A 19,084-nucleotide genomic window follows, 5' to 3' on the forward strand; every position below is an offset into this window, starting at 1 on the left:
CTTCGGGATTGAATGAGACGCAGACAAAAACTAAAAAGAACAGACCGTAGTCAACAATCAGCACCACTTCTTAATAGTTTTTCATGAATTTTCAGTGGTCAGTGACAAAAAATTCTATTTCACGTACTAAAACAGAACAGCCAATTGGAATGCATAATATTTCAGGAAAGAAGAGCTCGTTTAAGGTGGCTCAAACCAGTTTCAATACTTGAAAAAACGTTCTTATTAGAAGGATTGACACTACAACACTTTATCATTTAACAGCAATGTTATGGAACCATATCAAAGTCCATTTATTGCTAAAAAAGATTCGGTCATTTTTGTGACGTTAAAAGTTACTATGGCAACAGGAAAGCCCTGCAACACACCTCATATTTTGGCTTTAGCTGCTCATATCTCTAAAAAAGAAGTCGGTGACCCCCGTTTTCTATTTCTGAAATGTAATCAGCATGCAAGAATGAAACTTCCTGCAAAGTTTAAAAAAATTCTGTGGAGCGGACTCAGAGCCACCTTAACTGATTGAAAATTTAAGGTAGCTCTGAATCCGCTCCACAGGATTTTTTTAAACTTTGCAGAGCATCATCTTGACTTGCTGATCATTTTTGTGCAATAAAAAAAATGGAGTCACCGGGTTCGTTTTTCAGATATGAGCAACTAAAACTTAGGGTGTTTTTGCAATGTTTCCCTGTTGCCATGGTAGCTTGTTACGTCACAAAAATGACTGCATCTTGTTCAGCAATAATTCATGTTTCACATGGTACCATAACATTGCTGTTACGTGATAACGTGTCGTAGTGTCAATCCTAATAACAAGGTCTCTTGAAAGTGTTGAAACTGGTTTAAGCCACCGTTAAGTTACGCCATTTCCGAGTTGCTGCTTGCCTTTTTCAAAACGAGTCTTCCTGAGAAACTCTTCAAAAAGAAAACGAGTTACTTAATTTGATGCAATTTAAGATAATTTTGGTTTCGCAAGAGACTCTGGCGAAGAGCAACTCGGAGTTTACTGTACCTCCCAGCCCGTTCGTTGTGTTGTCACACAACGCTGTTTGTGGAGAGGAGCGTTGCGTGACGACATTAAAAATGTGTGCGAGAAGAGGAACTCGGAGTTAAAAGTATTATCCATCTTTTGCCCTCAGCACTCCTCTTCCTTCCACTGCAACACTGCCACATCTTCATGTCCCAAGAGAAATCGAAAACAACCATTATGCATCTTTCTCGAGTAAATTTACTTTTAGGAGCAAGTTTTTTTCCCGAGAAAAGTATCATATTTCCCTTGACTCTGCGATAGCTCTGCTTTGATTGGCTTTTACAACTGTGGGTGTCCTGATTCTCCCAAGGGAGGCGTTTTATCATGAATAAATCTACTCGGGAAGGGGTTGACTACTAGGCCAAGTGTGGGAGATACAACCTCCCCTTGATGAACTCCTGACACTCTAAGTAATATTCCCAACCCCTATGGAACTGACAAACGCACAAACAAAATCCTGGCTATTAGCAAGAGTGAATTAGATAAGAGTGTTGTTACACACACACCGACACACGCACAAACGCATAACACAAACGACTGACAAAAATAAAACGCAACAACAACAACCTGGGTATAATATACAAAAGCATTCACTACACTTAAGTACTCGAAACAAAAATTACGACAAAGGCTTGAACTTCCACTTCTTATGAAACTTATTCAAACTCTTGGCCTTACAAGCAATATACAACTCCGTTTCATACTTTTTGCGTAACATAACTTTAAATACACTTTCGTAGGTTTCATCTCGTTTCTCCTACACTGATAGATTACAGATTTTCCTACCAAAATACAATAATTAAAAAAGTCAAGATCTTTTCCACAGAAGCCAATAATTATTTCTTTCAAAGATAAAGTAATATCTTCTTTCATATTTTTATACCAAAATAATTCAAAGTCTATCCAGCATGCTTGTGAAAAAGGGCACAGATAAAATAAGTGTTCTAACTTCTTCTCTCGAACAGCAACCAAAAGAACAAGCAGCTGATGAATCTACTTTTCCCAATTTCTTTAGTAGCAAGCAAGTTATATTATTAAGAACTTAAAATTAAAAATCCCTCAAAAATGTTTGCATACTGACTTCAACAGGTAGAAGGTAAATCTCGGATAACTCTTTACTATAACTCTTTAGTTCAACGGACATTGGAGCGAGCAAAAAGAATAATTTTCACGTTATTTCCCTCAAAAGGGTAAGGTGGTTCTCGTAGATGACATTCCTTCCCTCCTCTCCCCTCTCTATCTCATTTTTTTGCTCTCGCCCCGTTTTCCGCGCAACCAAAGATGGAAAATCTCCTTCTTAAGTCTTTCTTTCCTCCGAAACCCCACATAAAAACGCTTGCTACGTAAGCAAGTCAACCACACTAATGCACTGCGGTGCGCTGCGCTGCGCTGCGCTGCGCTGCGCTGCAGTCGCATTATTTCGCAAAGATGTCTCCCATTGGAAGCCAGATGTTCTTGCATTCAGTCGCATGAAAGAGAAACTCCTCCCCATGTCCCTGCGAGTTTTCAAACCAATCTCGGCTTTGACCGTAGTTAACAAAGGTGCGCTTAACGTTCACTGCTGACGACCATTCCACGAATTTGCTTCCCTCCGCGGTGCCAAAGTACCACAAGGCCTGCACATCCTGGTGCTCGGACAGGTATTTGGTTAAATGATCCCTGTCACCTGTCAATATGTTGACAACTCCACCAGGTAGATCAGATGTGTCAAAGATCTGGCAAATGGAAAATGCATCGAAATTTCTAATGAGGTGTAGACTCAACCTTTGCAGCTAATTATTTTTTCTACGTAACAGTGGTCATTTTTCTTTCATTTACTTTCTTTTCGGGTTTAAGCGTAATTACTTTCACAACGAGTGAATAGAAACTAATAGTACCGGAGCGAAGATAGTAATGGTATATCCGGTGTCGACACCACTCCAGCAAGACAACTTCCCATCGAGGTACAAAAAAATTCGGCCAACTGAACATTTTAAACCGTTCCGATACTAAAACCATACACATGCAAGCCTAGTCAAAAACACTCCCCAAAATGTGATACCTGATAGATGTCTACCGCGACCACTGGATGTTTCTGACTTGGTATAATGACCACTGTGTTCCCTCGAATGACTGCAGGAGCCAAAAGGGAAACGAACGCTAACAAGGGACAGGTATCTGGACAAGCGATGCCAATCACTCCAACAGGCTCATGGATCTTGACAGTTGAGCCGTAGAATGGGGTTTCCTAGTACGGTTGAAATAATCACGTCAAATATTACCATTAGGCTTATAATCATGGCCAGATCTCTTTTTGGGCCACCTTCTTTATTTAAAGGTGTATCTTCGTTAATTCGCGATATTTACCCAGGAAGCTCCACTCACCCCCACCCCACCCCCTTGGTTTTCAGGGAGGTTCTGCATAGGTATCAAATTGGAATTAGAGTTGCTTGTTTTTGAGGAGCCTGGGGAAAACCGGATAACCCGGAGAAAAACCTCTCGGAGCAGAGTAAAGAATTACCAACCAACTTACCCAACACATGGCCATGAGTCTGGCAATTGAACCCGGGGCTACACTGGTGGGAAGCCAGTGCTATCACTCGTGCGCTAGTGCTCGTGTCATAAGTGGAAAATTCATCATTTGCACTTAGTTGACTACATTGATCTTAAGCTGGAGCAATCAACTCAAATTAACTCAAATGTTCTTTTTGTGGATAAGAAAGCTGGGAATACGGAGTAAAAAGACAAACTAGAATTGATAGATACTTGATAAATAATATTTGTAAAAACCTCTAAAATACAAAGCAATGTATGGCGTTCTTTCTCAAATGCAAGCTTAATTATATCTCAAAAATGCATGGTTACCCCCACTTTTGTTTTTGGATACCAAGAGTACTTACTAAGATCTACTTTCTCCGGATAGTTTTAAACCGCGCAAAATATCGCTGTATTGGTAAGCATCACCGATAGGAAACCCGAGTATTTCGAGATGCGCAGAACGTATGCGCGATAACAATAGTAGACACCGTCCTTAAATAAGTAAGGTACTGCAAGAGCTGCAGCATGCAACGAATTTTCTTCCTTCGTCTTCAGAACACAGACGGACGATAGTTTGGATTCCTGCAAAGGAGAACTCGGATTCTTGTGTTATTTTAACGGCAGTTCGTGCGTGGAATTGAAGGAAGGTATTTTTCTGAGTATTCTAAAGACAACTTACGCATATAAAAGTTAACCGTCCACTACGTAAAGGTCTAGGATGTTTCCTCAATCAGCCTGTTGCTACTTCTGAAACAAATAGCCAACACTGAAGGTTAGTTACTCAAAGAAACTGTGGTCCTGCGTCGTTTGTTATTTGAATCTGATATATGACATTCTCTCTTTAACAAAAAAAAACAGCAACACAAACGTGTAGAACTGTTCATACTTTCGCTATGTAAGCACAGGCAGACAACCCTAGGAATACGAGAACGCGTGACTTCACGTTAGTTTGAGACAGTTGTAACGGCCGATTCAACTGATCGAGGAAAATGTTTCATAAAAACTTCAAATCGCGACGTTTCTTTTCGAAAATCCATTTTATGGACAGCCAGATAATTAAAGTTCACTCACCTATTTTCTGCGTTGTCCTGAGTGATTTGATGGGTTTTTGGGACGCTTCGATTTCCTCTTCAGATCCCACGCAATAGACAAGGCGTGCGTCTTCCAAGACCGCTCACGGCCGAGTGCCTCCAGAATTTAGCCGAATTTATCCCACTTCAAACGTTACTTCCCTCCCAGCCTTGGGCACGCAAAACGTCGATAAATTTGCTAGCATCGTGCCAAAAATCATTGCATTTAAAGGGCTCTGCAACCTCAAAATCCGGCTCGATTTTCAAGCTTCGCTCAGGTTGTTGACATCGCCATATAATCGGGACAGAAGTGATCGATCATTGGAATTTGATCAAAATCAAATAAACCAATCAAAAAGCTCAGATTTCCCCCAAGAGGGACAAAATTATAAGTTATAATTCTGCACTCTCATTGGCCAATGAGAGTGCAGAATGTTATATGAACCCCATCAAGCTATAACGGCCGTCGCCACACTGCGAGGCGAGCGCATGGGAAGATTATAAATAGCCTAACATTATTTGGAATTTAAACGCCAAAAATCGCGGTGTGATCCCGGAGTGGAGTTGATGTTTGATGGAGATGATGGAAATGTTTGATGGAAATTTATCTGGCCTTAAGGCTGTGGTGTTTTTATGGCGAGTCGGACCGTTGCTTTGTGATGCAAGAGCAATTCGTGGGACGAGGTCGCCGCGAATCACCAGCCTTTCTTCTCTTTATGAGGGGAAATGACAACTAACGACATCGTAGAAATTCGTAAGCCACAAACCCGTCTAAAACGGACACAGTTTGCGCTCCGATTGCACAGAAAAGACGAGGACAACTGTAAGTAGAGGCAAGTGAAATTTATTTCTACATTTACAGCTTACTTTAGCATTTATAAGCTCAAAGTTAATTCCCCCATACAAAGTCTATAAATCGTATACCGAGCTTGGGCTGCCTGAGGGTTACCTAACAGTAATTGTAATGACTGCCTCTGTTTCAAACTCACCCAGAGTTGAGTCCAACTTGATATTGCCACGAAACGATTCTAAACGGTTCTAAACGATTCTAAACGGTTCTAAACGGTGCTTATCATCATAGCCTATTACCGCCGTCATTTCTCAATTTATTTGTTACCAACAATCTCGTGCACTGTTATAACACCAGAAGGAGTACAGATTTTCATCATCATTTTTGTCGAACTAACGCTAAATTCTTTTCTAATACTTTTTCAAGGTCCAAAAATTTGGAATTCGCTACCAAATGATATTAAGCAATCTGAAACTCTATTTTGTCTTAAAAGGCGACTACACCATTTTTTATTTAATCGATAGATATAATTACATTATAATCGTAGTCACCTTTTTCCATCGATCTAATGCATGCGTCTCGTTTAGTAAGGATGCCTCCTTCGTATAAGCCCAGTGGTTTCTGGAGTCCCCCTTGCCATTTCGATTATGTCTTCTCAATGTGTGTTATATATTGTAGTGAATTGTTCTTTAGTAACTTATTTTATTATCTGGTCAACTCATAAGTACATTTCTTTCCTTGTAATTATTATTATTATTTAGTATTTTTTTTTTGTATGGCGAAATACATAAATGTTAAACTGAGATTAGGCATTCTTTTCGTCGTAGAGGATGCGCCCTCTCTAAAGAAAAGGTTAGTCCAGACTGCTCACTTTTGTACATTTGAAAATTTTACTAGCCTACTAAGCTACGTTCCTCTTGTGAATCGCTTGGTAATGGCCCTTATGCATGATGACATCTAACTAGCTAATTTCACCACCAAGCCTCGAATTCAAAAATCAAACTTGTAAATTTTAGCATGAGCTAGACCTCAAAGGAGCAAACTTGTAAAAAAACACGCACGTGCGAACAGTATTGCATATCCAAATGATGTGAATAATTTTGTGCAAACAAGGCTTGGTGATGAAATTAGCTGGTCAGACGTCATCACGCATACGGCCTATTCCAAAAGTAGATGGAAGCTAGACTTCTGACATCCTCGGTGTTTAAAGCAATCTGGTTAGTTCGCTATCTCTGAAGAGTGAATAATCCGTGATCCAAACAAAAGCCGAATGGCCGCGTTTCGACAGCGTTTCTGTATTCTTAAAATACAAAGCGATGGAAGCTCAATTTATAATAAATAGAAAATGCTAATGTGAAAAATAGCAACAACGAAGTGGCTTAGAAATAAATAAAAATGTTATTCACCGGTCTTGGTCGGTCCGTATTGGGAAAAACTGTGCCCTCTGTCTCCAGTACAGTTTTTCCCAATACGGACCTCCCAGCCGGTCAATAACATATATGTATGCCGATAAGAACCTTGGGGCTCTGGAGAATAAAGTTAATGCAGAACTTAGTAAGATATATGACTGGTTAATTGCTAACAAGTTATCATTAAATATAAAAAAATCTAACTTTGTTATTTTTCGACCAAGACAAAACATCTTGAACTATCAAGTTAACTTAAAGGTGTTTGACCATCATACTAATAGCTATATCTCTTTGGAGCGTAAGAAGTCCATCAAATACTTAGGCGTGCTTATCGATGAAAATCTTTTCATGGAGTTAGCACACTGCTTATATTGCATAAACAATAAGAAAATCAATCGGTATCATTTCTAGGATAAGGCATTTTGTACCGCTGAGTACTTTACACCATATCTACAGGTCACTCATTCAACCATACTTACTGTATAGTATAGTAGCGTGGGGTAATGTTGCCAAAATTCAAAGAACTAAACTTTTAACCCTTCAAAAACGAGCTCTTCGCCCAATGTATTTTGTTGATTACAAATCTCATGCAATACCTTTAGATATGCTCTATTTAAAATCTGTGGCTATGATGATACACGACGTATATCAAACAACTTGACACCTCCTAATATATTTAACCTATTCACCCATCAAGCTGATATTCATCCTTACGAGACGAGATCATCGCAAAGAGATTATTTTCTTGAACGTTCCATTCGAGAATAAATATTTATAAAAGTTCTTTCTCTAGAATTGGCGTTAAAATTTGGAAAAGCTTATCTTGTGAAGTGGGTCAGATGTCAAAATCCAACTTCAAAAATAATGTTAATGATATCCTTTTCCAAGGACTACTAAAATGTGATGACTACATTGATGTTTTGGCAAATATTTTGACTCCTCAGTTTAGTATGTCATGTAGTTAGTTAGTCATTTATTTATTCAATTCAAATTACTTTTTTCATGTTTATTTACGTCATACTGCGCAAGTGTTTTAAAAGCTGTTCTCTACTGCACTAACTGTATTCTAAAACCAATTTATTATTTATGTGAATGTATAGTTTATTACCCCTCTTGCTGCCTCATTAGCATAAGATATGGGAAGTCCTCCCTGTCGAGTAAACGACGGAGAGAAGCACGAAGTGCAAGAGAGGCAACATGAGGGAGAGGAAAAAACTAATGGCCCTAGAGAGCAACCGCAACAATTGATTGCTATGCCCAAGAGCAAAAATTGAAAGAAAGAACGAACTGGTAAACATTGTACAATGTGAAGCAACTGGGGTGGGCTGTCGATAATCAAGTAATACTACGCATTCCTACCAGGGAGGGAGGGTGGGCGAGTTGTTTTCCGAGACTTACAAGCTAAACTGACACCGATGCATATCATTACGTGCTTAATAAAGCAACGTGAGGAGGTTTGAATAGTTCATTATCCCTCTTGCTGCCTCATTAGAATAAGATATGGGAAGTCCTCCCTGTCTCGTCCGGCTAAGGAAGCTCTTCAATATACCCTACACAAAACCCTCCCAATCCTAATAAATACTATCCCTAAACCTCCAACTCTAACCCCAAACAAATAAGACAAAAGAGTAAAGCTCTATTCAATTTATTCAAAACGTTACTATAGAAAAGAAGACAATATGTGATATTCAACAAAGGCTTGGGTGAATCCTAGTAAGTCATTTTGCCTTCGATAACTATCTGTAATGTTCATTGGCAACAAAGATAACAAATCATTCGCGCGCCTCGAACCCAGAACTTGGTTTAACTTTATGTAGTAACGGGCCATAGAGGGGGTCTTCCATCCTATGTGATCCATTACCGTCTGAATATCTGCGCCAGCCATCGCCAAAGAAATAGCGCACCCATTACGCAGCCCGTGCAAAGTTATTTTCCGATGCTTGAAAACATGCGGAAGATTTCCACATAGAAATTCAACCACGCTTGCGCTGCTGACGAGTGAAACGGTAATGGCTGGACAAATCCCTTGGGAGAGAGGGGTCTAAACAAGAAACCATGACATACTAGTAACTTTAAAACATCACAAATAGCAATATATGTTTCTATAGCAGTAACTGGGCAAAGAGACAAACCTTTACTATAGCGTTTGAGTAAAAGCAAATTGGATGTATCATCTTTAAGAGATTTGGTAATAAGATGATTAAACAATAAACCCTCTTTGCGTGGAAAATAAAGCATTTCTTCAGTTTTCATTTTCCCAAGATCTCCTGCTCTATCCCCCGCAAAAAATAAAGTCTTAAAGTAGGCCTGATCTCTTGCAAACGTATAAAGCTCCTTTGACGAAATATACCTGTCTATCAATTTCTTTGCAATGTAAGCGGATAAAGCCAATAGATCAGCGATGAAAAAAGGTTGGGCTTGAGTAGGAGAAATTTAGCCCGCAATTGTTCCTCCCGAACCATGGAAAGACAATCTTTTACCACTTTCGAGGCAGCTGGGTTTCCATAACCTGGAATGAGGGACTCATCCGAACCGCGACCATACTGAAGCAGAATAAAGAACGGAGCTTTCCTATCAGAGAATCTATAGTACCATAGGCTATTCTCTTAGGACAAGAACACTGTTTATTGTATCTTTGTCCAGAAAAAAGGCAACGTTGTTGGTGCACCTTTGTCTTTCCAAAGTTATCCTTCCATATAAGGAAGTCAACAACTGCACTCGGAGTTGCCGACAGAATGTCGAGCGGCGGATCAAGATTCTCTTTAAAAAAAACAGTAAATTCCTTCTCCAGTGCTGATTTTTGCTTGCCATAGGGAGTAGCACTCCGACGGCACGTAAATTATAACTTTCTTCTCCTAATATCCTGAATATTAACAGGTACCTTAAGAGAAATGGTTGACTTCTTGAACGGCACCCTACGGTAATCCGCAAGATTGACAGAACCTGAAACTTTCATCATTAGGGTAGGCGCACTGGGGACACCCCACTGAGGACACAAAACGTTTAGGGACCCTTGGTAACGCCTGAAAAGGAAACCCTACATATTAGAATCTGTCAATTCGGAGACCCATAAGTCAAAATTCAATCTTGTCGGTTTAAATCCACGCTTGGCAGGGACAAGCAAAACATCTAAGGCACGATTTCTGGCGAGGACAACGCCTTTCGAAGACATGGATACAATAGTTGGCCACCAAGGAGGACGAGGGAATTTCCCAGGTACCACCACTGTCACAATTGCTCTCCGGGATTGAAGATAACCTAGCAGAGGGTGTATCGAACCAAAGGGAGGGAAAACATATGCATTAACCTCCTTCCCGTCACTTTGTTGCAAGTTCTGACTAAATACATATACACTAACAGAGCCCGGTGTGGGGTATGGTGTGAAATGCGGTAACGGCTCGCCAAAACGATCTCGCTGGACATTAGAATCAAGTGACATTAAGTCGAGGTTATGACCAAAAGGACCACCAAACAAGTCTTGGACCTTATTCCAACACTTGGGTCCGAAGCTGACGAATTTCTTGAAAATTCATCCGCTGGAATGTTCGCTGAAGCGACAAAGGACATGGTTAAATGGTGATTCTCTTCCTGGGTCAAGTGAAAAATCCTCTTTGCAACCGGATACATGCCACGTGCGAGGCCGCCCCGGCCCATCCATGTATGTAAATCTGCCTTATTATCCAGCTGGACAGGAACTCGACGATCCCCTATCTCTGCAGGCAATGCCTCGAGCACCTTAGCTACCGCCCAAAACTCTTTAATGTTGATATTCTCCTTGGTTAAAAGTGCCTCCCAGAAATCACCTAACACAAGATCTGTAGGTTGACGGTGAATCACACCAGCCCAACGTGATTAAGACGCATCTGTTGAGATTTCAATCGCAACATGTTTTTCCAACCGCCACGGAACATGACCTGTCCAATCATCTAAGAACCTCCAGAAAAGGATCTCTCCCTTAAGCGCCGGGGTAATTTCGCGAGCCCCGTACCAGACGCCAAATTAACTGCTGTAGCCATCTCCCGTATAAAAACCTTGCGCCGGGGAAAGCTAATGAAAAAGATATAGCCTTTCCCATAAGTCGTTGCAACGTCTTAACCGGTGCAGCGAACCTAACCTTTTCCCCGACAAGAATCTAAAACGCCTGTAAGGAGGACTTCACTTCCATTCCAAGATATGGGATGCAATTAGTAGGTATCAGTACACACTTTCTCAAACCTAAAAAATAGCCCAGATGAACTAATTGCTTGCACACAATGTAGAGGGTAGCTTCCGCAGCCTGTTTGCTGTAAACAGCATCTCCCTCTGCTATCGGCCAAGACCAATAACCCTCATTGATGAAGATTTCCAAATTCAGACGATCATCTATATAAAGGGAAAACGCAATTCCAATGTTCCCAAAGAAATGCGTTGCCGACAAACCTAAAGTTTGATAGACGAAAGGAGAATTCTTCCAACCAAAGGGAAGCGTTGCGCAAACCAACCACCAATCCCCCCACCTTATTCCAAAGTACTGCATAGACTCTTCTATAAGTAACACGTGGTCATATCCTGATTTATCGTCTATCTTAGACATTAACGAATCAGGTTTAAACATAACGAGGCACATCTCTAAGCTTGTCTAACGAGAAGGGGGAATCTCTCATCCACAGATTAAGGAATCTGGCATCAATACACAGCCTTGGTTTAGAAGACTCGACAGTCAGCGGTAGTACCAATCGGGGAGGGGCAGCCTCACCAACCTTCCCCCATACGCGAACCGCCCCAGTCAATAGGTGCTCTTCCAAAGTGTGTGAAATGAAGTCCGAAAACTTGTTGCATGAACTATGATTACCCATGACCTTCGCCGGGGGATATCACAATCCTAGTGAACACCCTTGAACATTCCTTTAAAGGTTCTCATGAAGTTAACAACATTTAGTTCTTTACGAATCCATTGTAAGACCCTCTCCTGTTGCTCGTAGCCCTCTAAAATTCCTTTCCAGGTATCAAAATGTTTATGAATTTCTCCCGCTTTAAATGTATCAGGGTCACGGAAAGAGATATCAACCAATTGGCGCAAATCTCCACTAAGAGTGCAATGAAACTCGTTGAGCAACATCTCAGGATCCATCATTTCCTCCAGGCTTGGGGTTCCATCCAGAAGTACCCATACACCTTATTCCAAAATGGCCGCCATTTAAATATTTTTTTGTTTTTATTCAAATTAGCCCTTGATGCCTCGTTCTTAAGCTTAAAATTCAAAAGAATATTTTATCTTGAACGAGGCAACAAGGGCCAATTTGTATCCGCATAAATCAGCGGCCATTTTGGAATAAGGTGTATTTGGTTGTACGAAGATTCGCCTTTCGACAAGCCGAGAGTGGGTCAAATTGCCACTCAAATCTTCGTTTTTTCCTCATAGGCTACCATCATCAAAAGAAAATCCATTATACTCGGCTAGGAGAACTAGTACTCCTAGGTGGAAACCCAAGCCCGGAGGAAATGACTCATCAGCCCGAAAAATCGTGTCAACAAAGGAATGCCCTAAAGACAAAACGCTTGCTGAGTCATCCCACCGTTCAAGGGTTAAGAAAAAATTGATTGTCCGAAATGCGCTCAAAACCAATGGAAGTACGTGTGCGTGCGTGGGTGTATGTTTGTGTAAGTAGGAGAGCGAACAGAAGAATAAAACCTTTTAAAAACACTTTGTTAAATGCCTTTTATTACAATTAACAAGACACAATAAATAACTAAAGTCCAGTCCATAATCCTTAGCCTTTATTCCGTTTCATAAATGCACAGATAATCGGTCGCCAAATGTTCAAAAGTACACAAAATACATCATTTAATGTCCTTTTCGAATCCAATGGCGCTTGCTCAAACGGACAAAATCTTGCAAAATGTCCGGGTCTCCCACATGCAAAGCATTTTGAATTAAAGGGTCTTCTACCCCTTTCCCTCTGGTAAGGGCGTGACCTTCTCTGCCCTCTCTCCTCTTTTAGCTAATTAGCAGATTTCAACGCTTTCCCCATAACCTTAGCTACCTCCGCCTCTTGCTTGGTCGCTACCAACTTTATAAGTACGCTCTGAAGCGCTTTACTGCGAACCAGAGGACGGCATTGGCGTAGAATAATCGAATATTTTCCGCCTCCGAGTCCCCTTTATCCTTTGCAACATTTACGAGGTGCTCCAAAGCCGCCATAGCTGCATATTGATCAAACAGCTCTGGAGGTTTCTTTACCAACGCCTGAACACTCGCTAGAGCCGTCTGTACTATCTGACTGTCAGCAGATTGTTTCATTCGGTCCAATTCCTTCCTTAGCTGCACCAATTGTCCATCTATCTCTTGGATGACATATAGCACAGTCCCCAGCTCAAAGAAGAGTCTGACCTCTTGTTGAACACAACAATTTACCTCTCGGTGGACATAACAATCTCATCACTTGGGGGACACAACAAACTCATCTTCTGGTGGACACAACAGTCACACCTCTTGGTAGACACAACAGTCTCACCTCTTAGCGGACACAACAGTCTCAAACTCGGTGGACACACCAGTCTCCCTTCTTGGTGGACACAACAGTCACACCTCTTAATGGACACAACAGTCTCACTTAATTTCCCCTTTTTCTTTAATCACCTATTGATTAACACAAGAGTCTCACGTCCCTCCTCTTCCAAATTCACCAGGATAAGAGAGAGAGCTACTCTCACTCAACATAAATTCGCCAGATATCTAAACACGGCAAGCCAGTCAGGTTAAATCTAGAATAAAATAAATACATTATTAGGATTATGGTGCCAGAGACAAGGATAAAGAGGGCCAGGCGCGTCCAGTACTTAAAGGTTAACTATCCCCGGCACAATAACCGAAACCAACAACCGAACAAAGAAAACAAGGCCAACAAGAGTGCCAAGTAATAGTGCATAAATTACCAGCCATAAGCTCTTAATAAAAACTACGGCTAAGAAGGCTACATTACTAATGACAAACACGAAATTGGCCGCCAATCAAGCATAGAACCAACGTCTTACCTCCGCCGAAATGCTCTCAACCGAACTACTCTCTATCGGCACTGCTTGCTCTGAATTCGCCGTTGAAGGCTGTTGAGAACCAGAAGAAAGATTTTGACCTGAACCACTCGGTCTCGGAGGAGCCTCAGCAGAAACGTCAGTATTCGATAGGCCGCGCCAGCATTTGGTTGAGTGCCAGTATTTGGTTGAATCCTTTCAGCTATCTCTTCCACCTCTCGTTGGTTGAAATTGGTTGCAATACGCGCCTGGCCCTCAGCCATCTTTGGAGTTGTTTCTCCGAGACTTACAAGCTAAACTGACACCGATGCATATCATTACGTGCTTAATAAAGCACCGTGAGGGATCATGAATATTCAAAGAGGTTTGAATAGCGTGAAAATGTGGGAGTCAAACGGAATATGTTTCGACAGAAACTTCTGGCAACCTCAGGTAGTCAGAATACAAAACGATAGAAGCTGAATTTATAATAATAGAAAATGCTCATGTGAAAAATAGTAACAACGGAATGAACTGAGTATGGCGTGAAAATGTGGGAATCAAAAGGAACGTGTTTGGACTGAAACTTTTGCCATCCTCAGTTAGTCAGAATACAAAGCTGTATGGAAGCTGAATTTATAATAAATAAAAAATGCTAATGTAAAAAATTGTAAAAACGGAATGAAGTATCCCGTGAAAATATGGGAATCAAAAGGAACATGTTTCTAGAGAAACTGTTGCCATATCATCCTCAGTCAAAGCGATGGAAGCTGAATTTATGATAAATATGTTCCTTTTATGCCTTTCTCCCCTCCCACAGGATAGGACCTTGCAAGCTAGTGGGCTGCATACCCGCGCTCGTTTACTGGGCACTAGAATAAAAACAGACAATCCCAGATGGAGTAAAATGGCTAAAGGCAAAGGCCCAAAGCCGATTTAATCATTCAAACTTTCTTGAATTTATTACAAAAATAATTGCTCTATAAAATGTGTTGGGCCCAGTAAAGGTGAGGGCACAAAAACGCAAAATAAACTAAACAAGATACCCTAACGAAAAAGCGGACAGGCCAAGGGGAGGAAGAGGGATGTAAAAAACGAAGTGTGATCCAGCGAGGAAAAACAAGAATGAATAAATGTGTGCCTGCTTTGTAGCCTGGCCAAAAGTCATCACGACAGGGGCTCAATACATTGAGGCAACCAAACACCCTGTCCAGGCCCCGCCCGTGTCCTATGCTATTACATAACAAAACTGTTGCATAACAATTCAAAGCACCTGCATTCCATGTTGCACAGTAGAAATTAACTGAATTCCTCGGGAAGAATGTGTTGAGCCCAGTAAAGGTGAGGGCACAAAAACGGCAAAGCAGAATGATAACCATCATGCTGCCGCCCCACCCAAGGGAAATGCAGCCCACCAAATTTTTAAATATACTAGCAAGGAGATATTCGAAAAACAAAATCTACCAAAGTAGAACTGCTGCCCATGCAAAACAGTTCGAGACATTGTGGAAAATAAAATAACAAGCTAAATATAACATGAACTGCTGCCCTTACCCTTCAGTTCAAGAGTCTATGGTACCGAGGGGGATTCCCCAATCACTCCAAGAAATCAAACAAACAAAATAAAAAGCAATGAACCGAAACAAATTTACTAGTTATTACAGTGCAGGGAGAACAGCCGCCCTTGCCAATCTATTCCCCCATCCCTAACTACTTAAATACAAATTATTAGCTAAATTTAACATGAACTGCAGCCCTTGCCAATCAGTTCAGATATCAACAGCACAAAGGGGGATTCCCCAATATTAAAGGTTTGCGACAAAATAGATGGGGTCAAGAACCAGGACAAGAAATACATGTCGGTACAGGGAAGGGAGAACACCTTCCCTTGCCAATCTGCTCTCCGAACCCTGACTACTTACTCGATAAGCAAGCTACACCAAGATTATTAATGTGAAAAGTACAGAATAGCTGCAAACTAGTACAAGGAGCACGGGGGACTGCTACCCGTGCTAATCAGAACCTCAAACTCCCTGAGAGCTTGGCAACCAAAAAATGATGAGACTGCTGCCCTTGCTAATCAGTCCCATCACCTTTCAGACTTGCACATGGCTTCCCCTGCAAGCTATGCGTGTTCTTAGACTAACAAGCTAAGATATAAGAGAAGGTATCCTAATATACAATGTACTTAAGGAAGGCTAGACCTCAAATTACCCAAAGCTCTGATCTGAGCGTCAGACATTCCCCGTTCTGCAGCAAAAGAAGCAGCACCTATGCGAAAAATATGACCCTTGTAGCGTGTAGAGTGAAGCCCACAAGCCTTCAAGGAAAGAGAAAGGAGGTCTGCAAAAATGGTCCGTGAAACTGGGCTATTATCCAAATTAAGGAAAAGTGGACCTGGTAGATTTCCCCGAAGTGATAAATAATCCAGTAGGAATCGTACTGGGCAACAAGTATTATGGCGAAGCAAAATTGTAGAGAATGGACGCTAATTGTAGCTATGTTTAAAATTTCCGAAAATGAGTTTGAGAGCCACCACACGCTTTCAGAATCTACTAATTTGGCCAATTGATGAACCTGCTAGGGGGCAACCGCATCTTTAGGTGAATTGTAGGTTATCTCCCCAATTCGAAGAAAGGCAAAAAAGGTGGTCAAGCACATGGCCTGAAATTGACACGTTGATACTGGGAAATAGCTAGCTTTACCGAAGACTCAATGATTCTGTTGAGTACTGGAAGTGTGAATAGCCTAATGCAAAATTGGGAATAGCCTAATGCAAAAACATATGAGCTTACAGTAGACGGAGCATACTTTTTGTTGTACATATAAGCAATAAAAAGAGCCAATGTTTATGGGGCACGAAGGGAAACGCCTTGCTAACAGAATGGAAAATCGCATTCCGAAATTGGTAAAATATTCTCCAAGCCCGCTGATAGATCAGAATAGGTGAAGGCTGGAGACTGGACGTAGCACGCATGGTGACAATATACCCCAATTCTGAGGCTGCAGACACCGGGGAATCTCTGAGGGCAAGGAGTCCATATGAGGTGGTGCAAGGTGCCTGAAAGTCTGGACCTGCAATCGAGATAAAGCATCAGCTAATCGGTTCGGAACTCCCTGTATGTGCTTAGCTTTAAACAAGATATTGTGATGTAAACAAATTGAAACTAACTTACGAACAAAAGCCATCAGAACCATGTCCGTGCAAGTTTGCTTGTCAATAACATGAACCAAGGATTCATGGTCAGTAAAAAACAATATGCACTGATTGCTCATAGCCGCACCCCAAAGGTATAAGCTTAATACAATGGCGTAGAACTCAAGAATGGCAATATTCTGATATTGCCAATTAGAAAGCCAGTTCCCAAACCCTGAGGCACCTGAAGCATCAGTGAATAGACCTAACTTGGGTGAATTTAGCCATGTATCCTCAAGGAAGAAGGACTTCCCATTTAAATTAGACAAGAAAGATAACCAAAAATTTAAATCCTCCTTGACCTCTCTGTTAAGTCTGATATAATGATTAGGCATGCCAACACCCACACTTAAGTCAATAAGCCGACGCAAACAGGGCTTGACCCGGTCATATAACTGAACATGCAAAATTTAATTTGGATTTCTTTGAGGGTTAACTTTTTGCGACGACAAAACTCTGGTACCGGTGGTGGTCCTTCGGAGGTAGAGGGAACCAGGCCCATCGCGGCAGGTGAGACATCAGCTTAACTCCCTTGAACCACAGAAGATGCAATGAGGTCGGTGACCTGAGTCGGAGATGAAGGCTGGCTTCCCCTTCCAGTTACTGAAACTTCCTGAAAGCCTGATGGTAGGGTAGGAACAATACTCGAGGGGTTCTCCGCTGGAGATAAACAACGTGACACTTCATCCGCTACTCTGTTGACCAGAATCTCGATTAACTGGGTAGACAGCAGGGCCTCCTGTTGCGACGGCTGAACTGTCGCTGATGTGCTGGGAGGGGTCCTGCGAAGTCACAACATGTTTCTGGTCTGCTCTTGACTGGGCTCCTCTCTTCCTGCTCAGATGGGCAGGAAGGCCTTGTGTAGCAGAGCTACTAGCACGAACGCTCTCCCAAGGGCTGGCACATTTTGGGGCCCCACCTGATGATGATGTCCTAGAGGCACCACCGCGAGACTTAACTTTAGGCATGATGAAAACCTGCAACTCAAACAACTCAAAGAGAAACTGGGCAGGAACAGAAAACAGTAGGGGTGACTAGAGCTGACACATGGGCAAGCACAATCTAAATGCAAATAATCCTGGCAGGCCAAGCCCTGTCAAGACAACGAGTCGACAAGTGGGCAGGCCCATCAATGCCAGAAAGAAAAAGGATCCAAAGGGAAGTGCCGGCATAACCACATATGACCAGCTAACCCCCAAGAAAACAGTGCCAGGATAACTACATATCACCAGCAAAACTTTGGCAAGGAAGCATAATTACATATGACTACTGCCAATTAAATTAGTCAAAACTACATATGACTAGAAAAAGTAAAATGGGCCACATAGCTGGCCAAATGAAAAGCTTGCATATTACATATGACAAGCAAAAATGTATCAACACAACACAAATGAATGCACAAAATAAGGCGCAAGATAGCATAACTAGACTACTGTCAATTAAACTAGTCACAACTACATGTGGCTAGAAAAGTGGGTAAGAAAATTTAAAAAACAACCTGGCGGTCACAAAACCATGTCAAGACACAAAGTCTCGCTGGATCACACTTCGTTTTTACATCGCTTAAGGGTAAGCTTTCGTTACGGCAGAGGTTGTTCCTAAAGCACTTATTTTAGGCCATTCTTTTGTTCGGCGCCTTAAGCGAGATTTAGACTCAGGTTTCGATCCCCGCGCGGCTAGCGATTTCAACCTTCGTGGTACGGCGTCTGTTCACTTGCATGGCGTCGGGCGGCCGCACTAGGCAAACGCTTCAGGATAATGACCTTCACGTGGTCAGAGACCTTGCTCCAGATTTCGTTATCTTGGAAATAGGTACTAACGATCTTCCTCATACCTTTCCCGAGATTGTAGACTCTAATATTGAGGATTTTGTGCGTTTGCTTCAAGGGGAATTTTCGGTTCGCGCGATCGGCGTTTCTGATGTCATCCCACGTGGCATTTCGGTGCCGCATTGTCTGTCCTTTTTACATAACGCGTCGGTTTTAGATCAGTATGTTGGCGTTGTGCTGGATTGTATTCCTAATGTTTTTTGTTCGTCTCATGCGGAGTTCAACAGTCCCTATAAGGACTTACGCTTGAGGGATG

General features: G+C 41.7%; 1 protein-coding gene across 1 annotated transcript; it reads right to left on the reverse strand.

Moving 5' to 3' along the window:
- Positions 1-2,442: 2,442 nt before the first annotated feature.
- LOC138040122 (aldehyde dehydrogenase family 16 member A1-like) lies at positions 2,443-14,087 on the reverse strand. The gene is made up of 3 exons (XM_068885905.1): positions 13,926-14,087; positions 3,069-3,254; positions 2,443-2,742 (listed from the first exon to the last, which is right to left on the reverse strand). The coding sequence occupies exons 1-3, from the start codon at positions 14,085-14,087 to the stop codon at positions 2,443-2,445; spliced, it is 648 nt and encodes a 215-aa protein (XP_068742006.1).
- Between the last annotated feature and the right edge of the window lie 4,997 nt (positions 14,088-19,084).

The sequence above is a fragment of the Montipora capricornis genome, chromosome 3 (genome assembly GCF_036669925.1).
Source record: "Montipora capricornis isolate CH-2021 chromosome 3, ASM3666992v2, whole genome shotgun sequence".
In the NCBI taxonomy this organism is placed as follows: Eukaryota; Metazoa; Cnidaria; class Anthozoa; order Scleractinia; family Acroporidae; genus Montipora; species Montipora capricornis.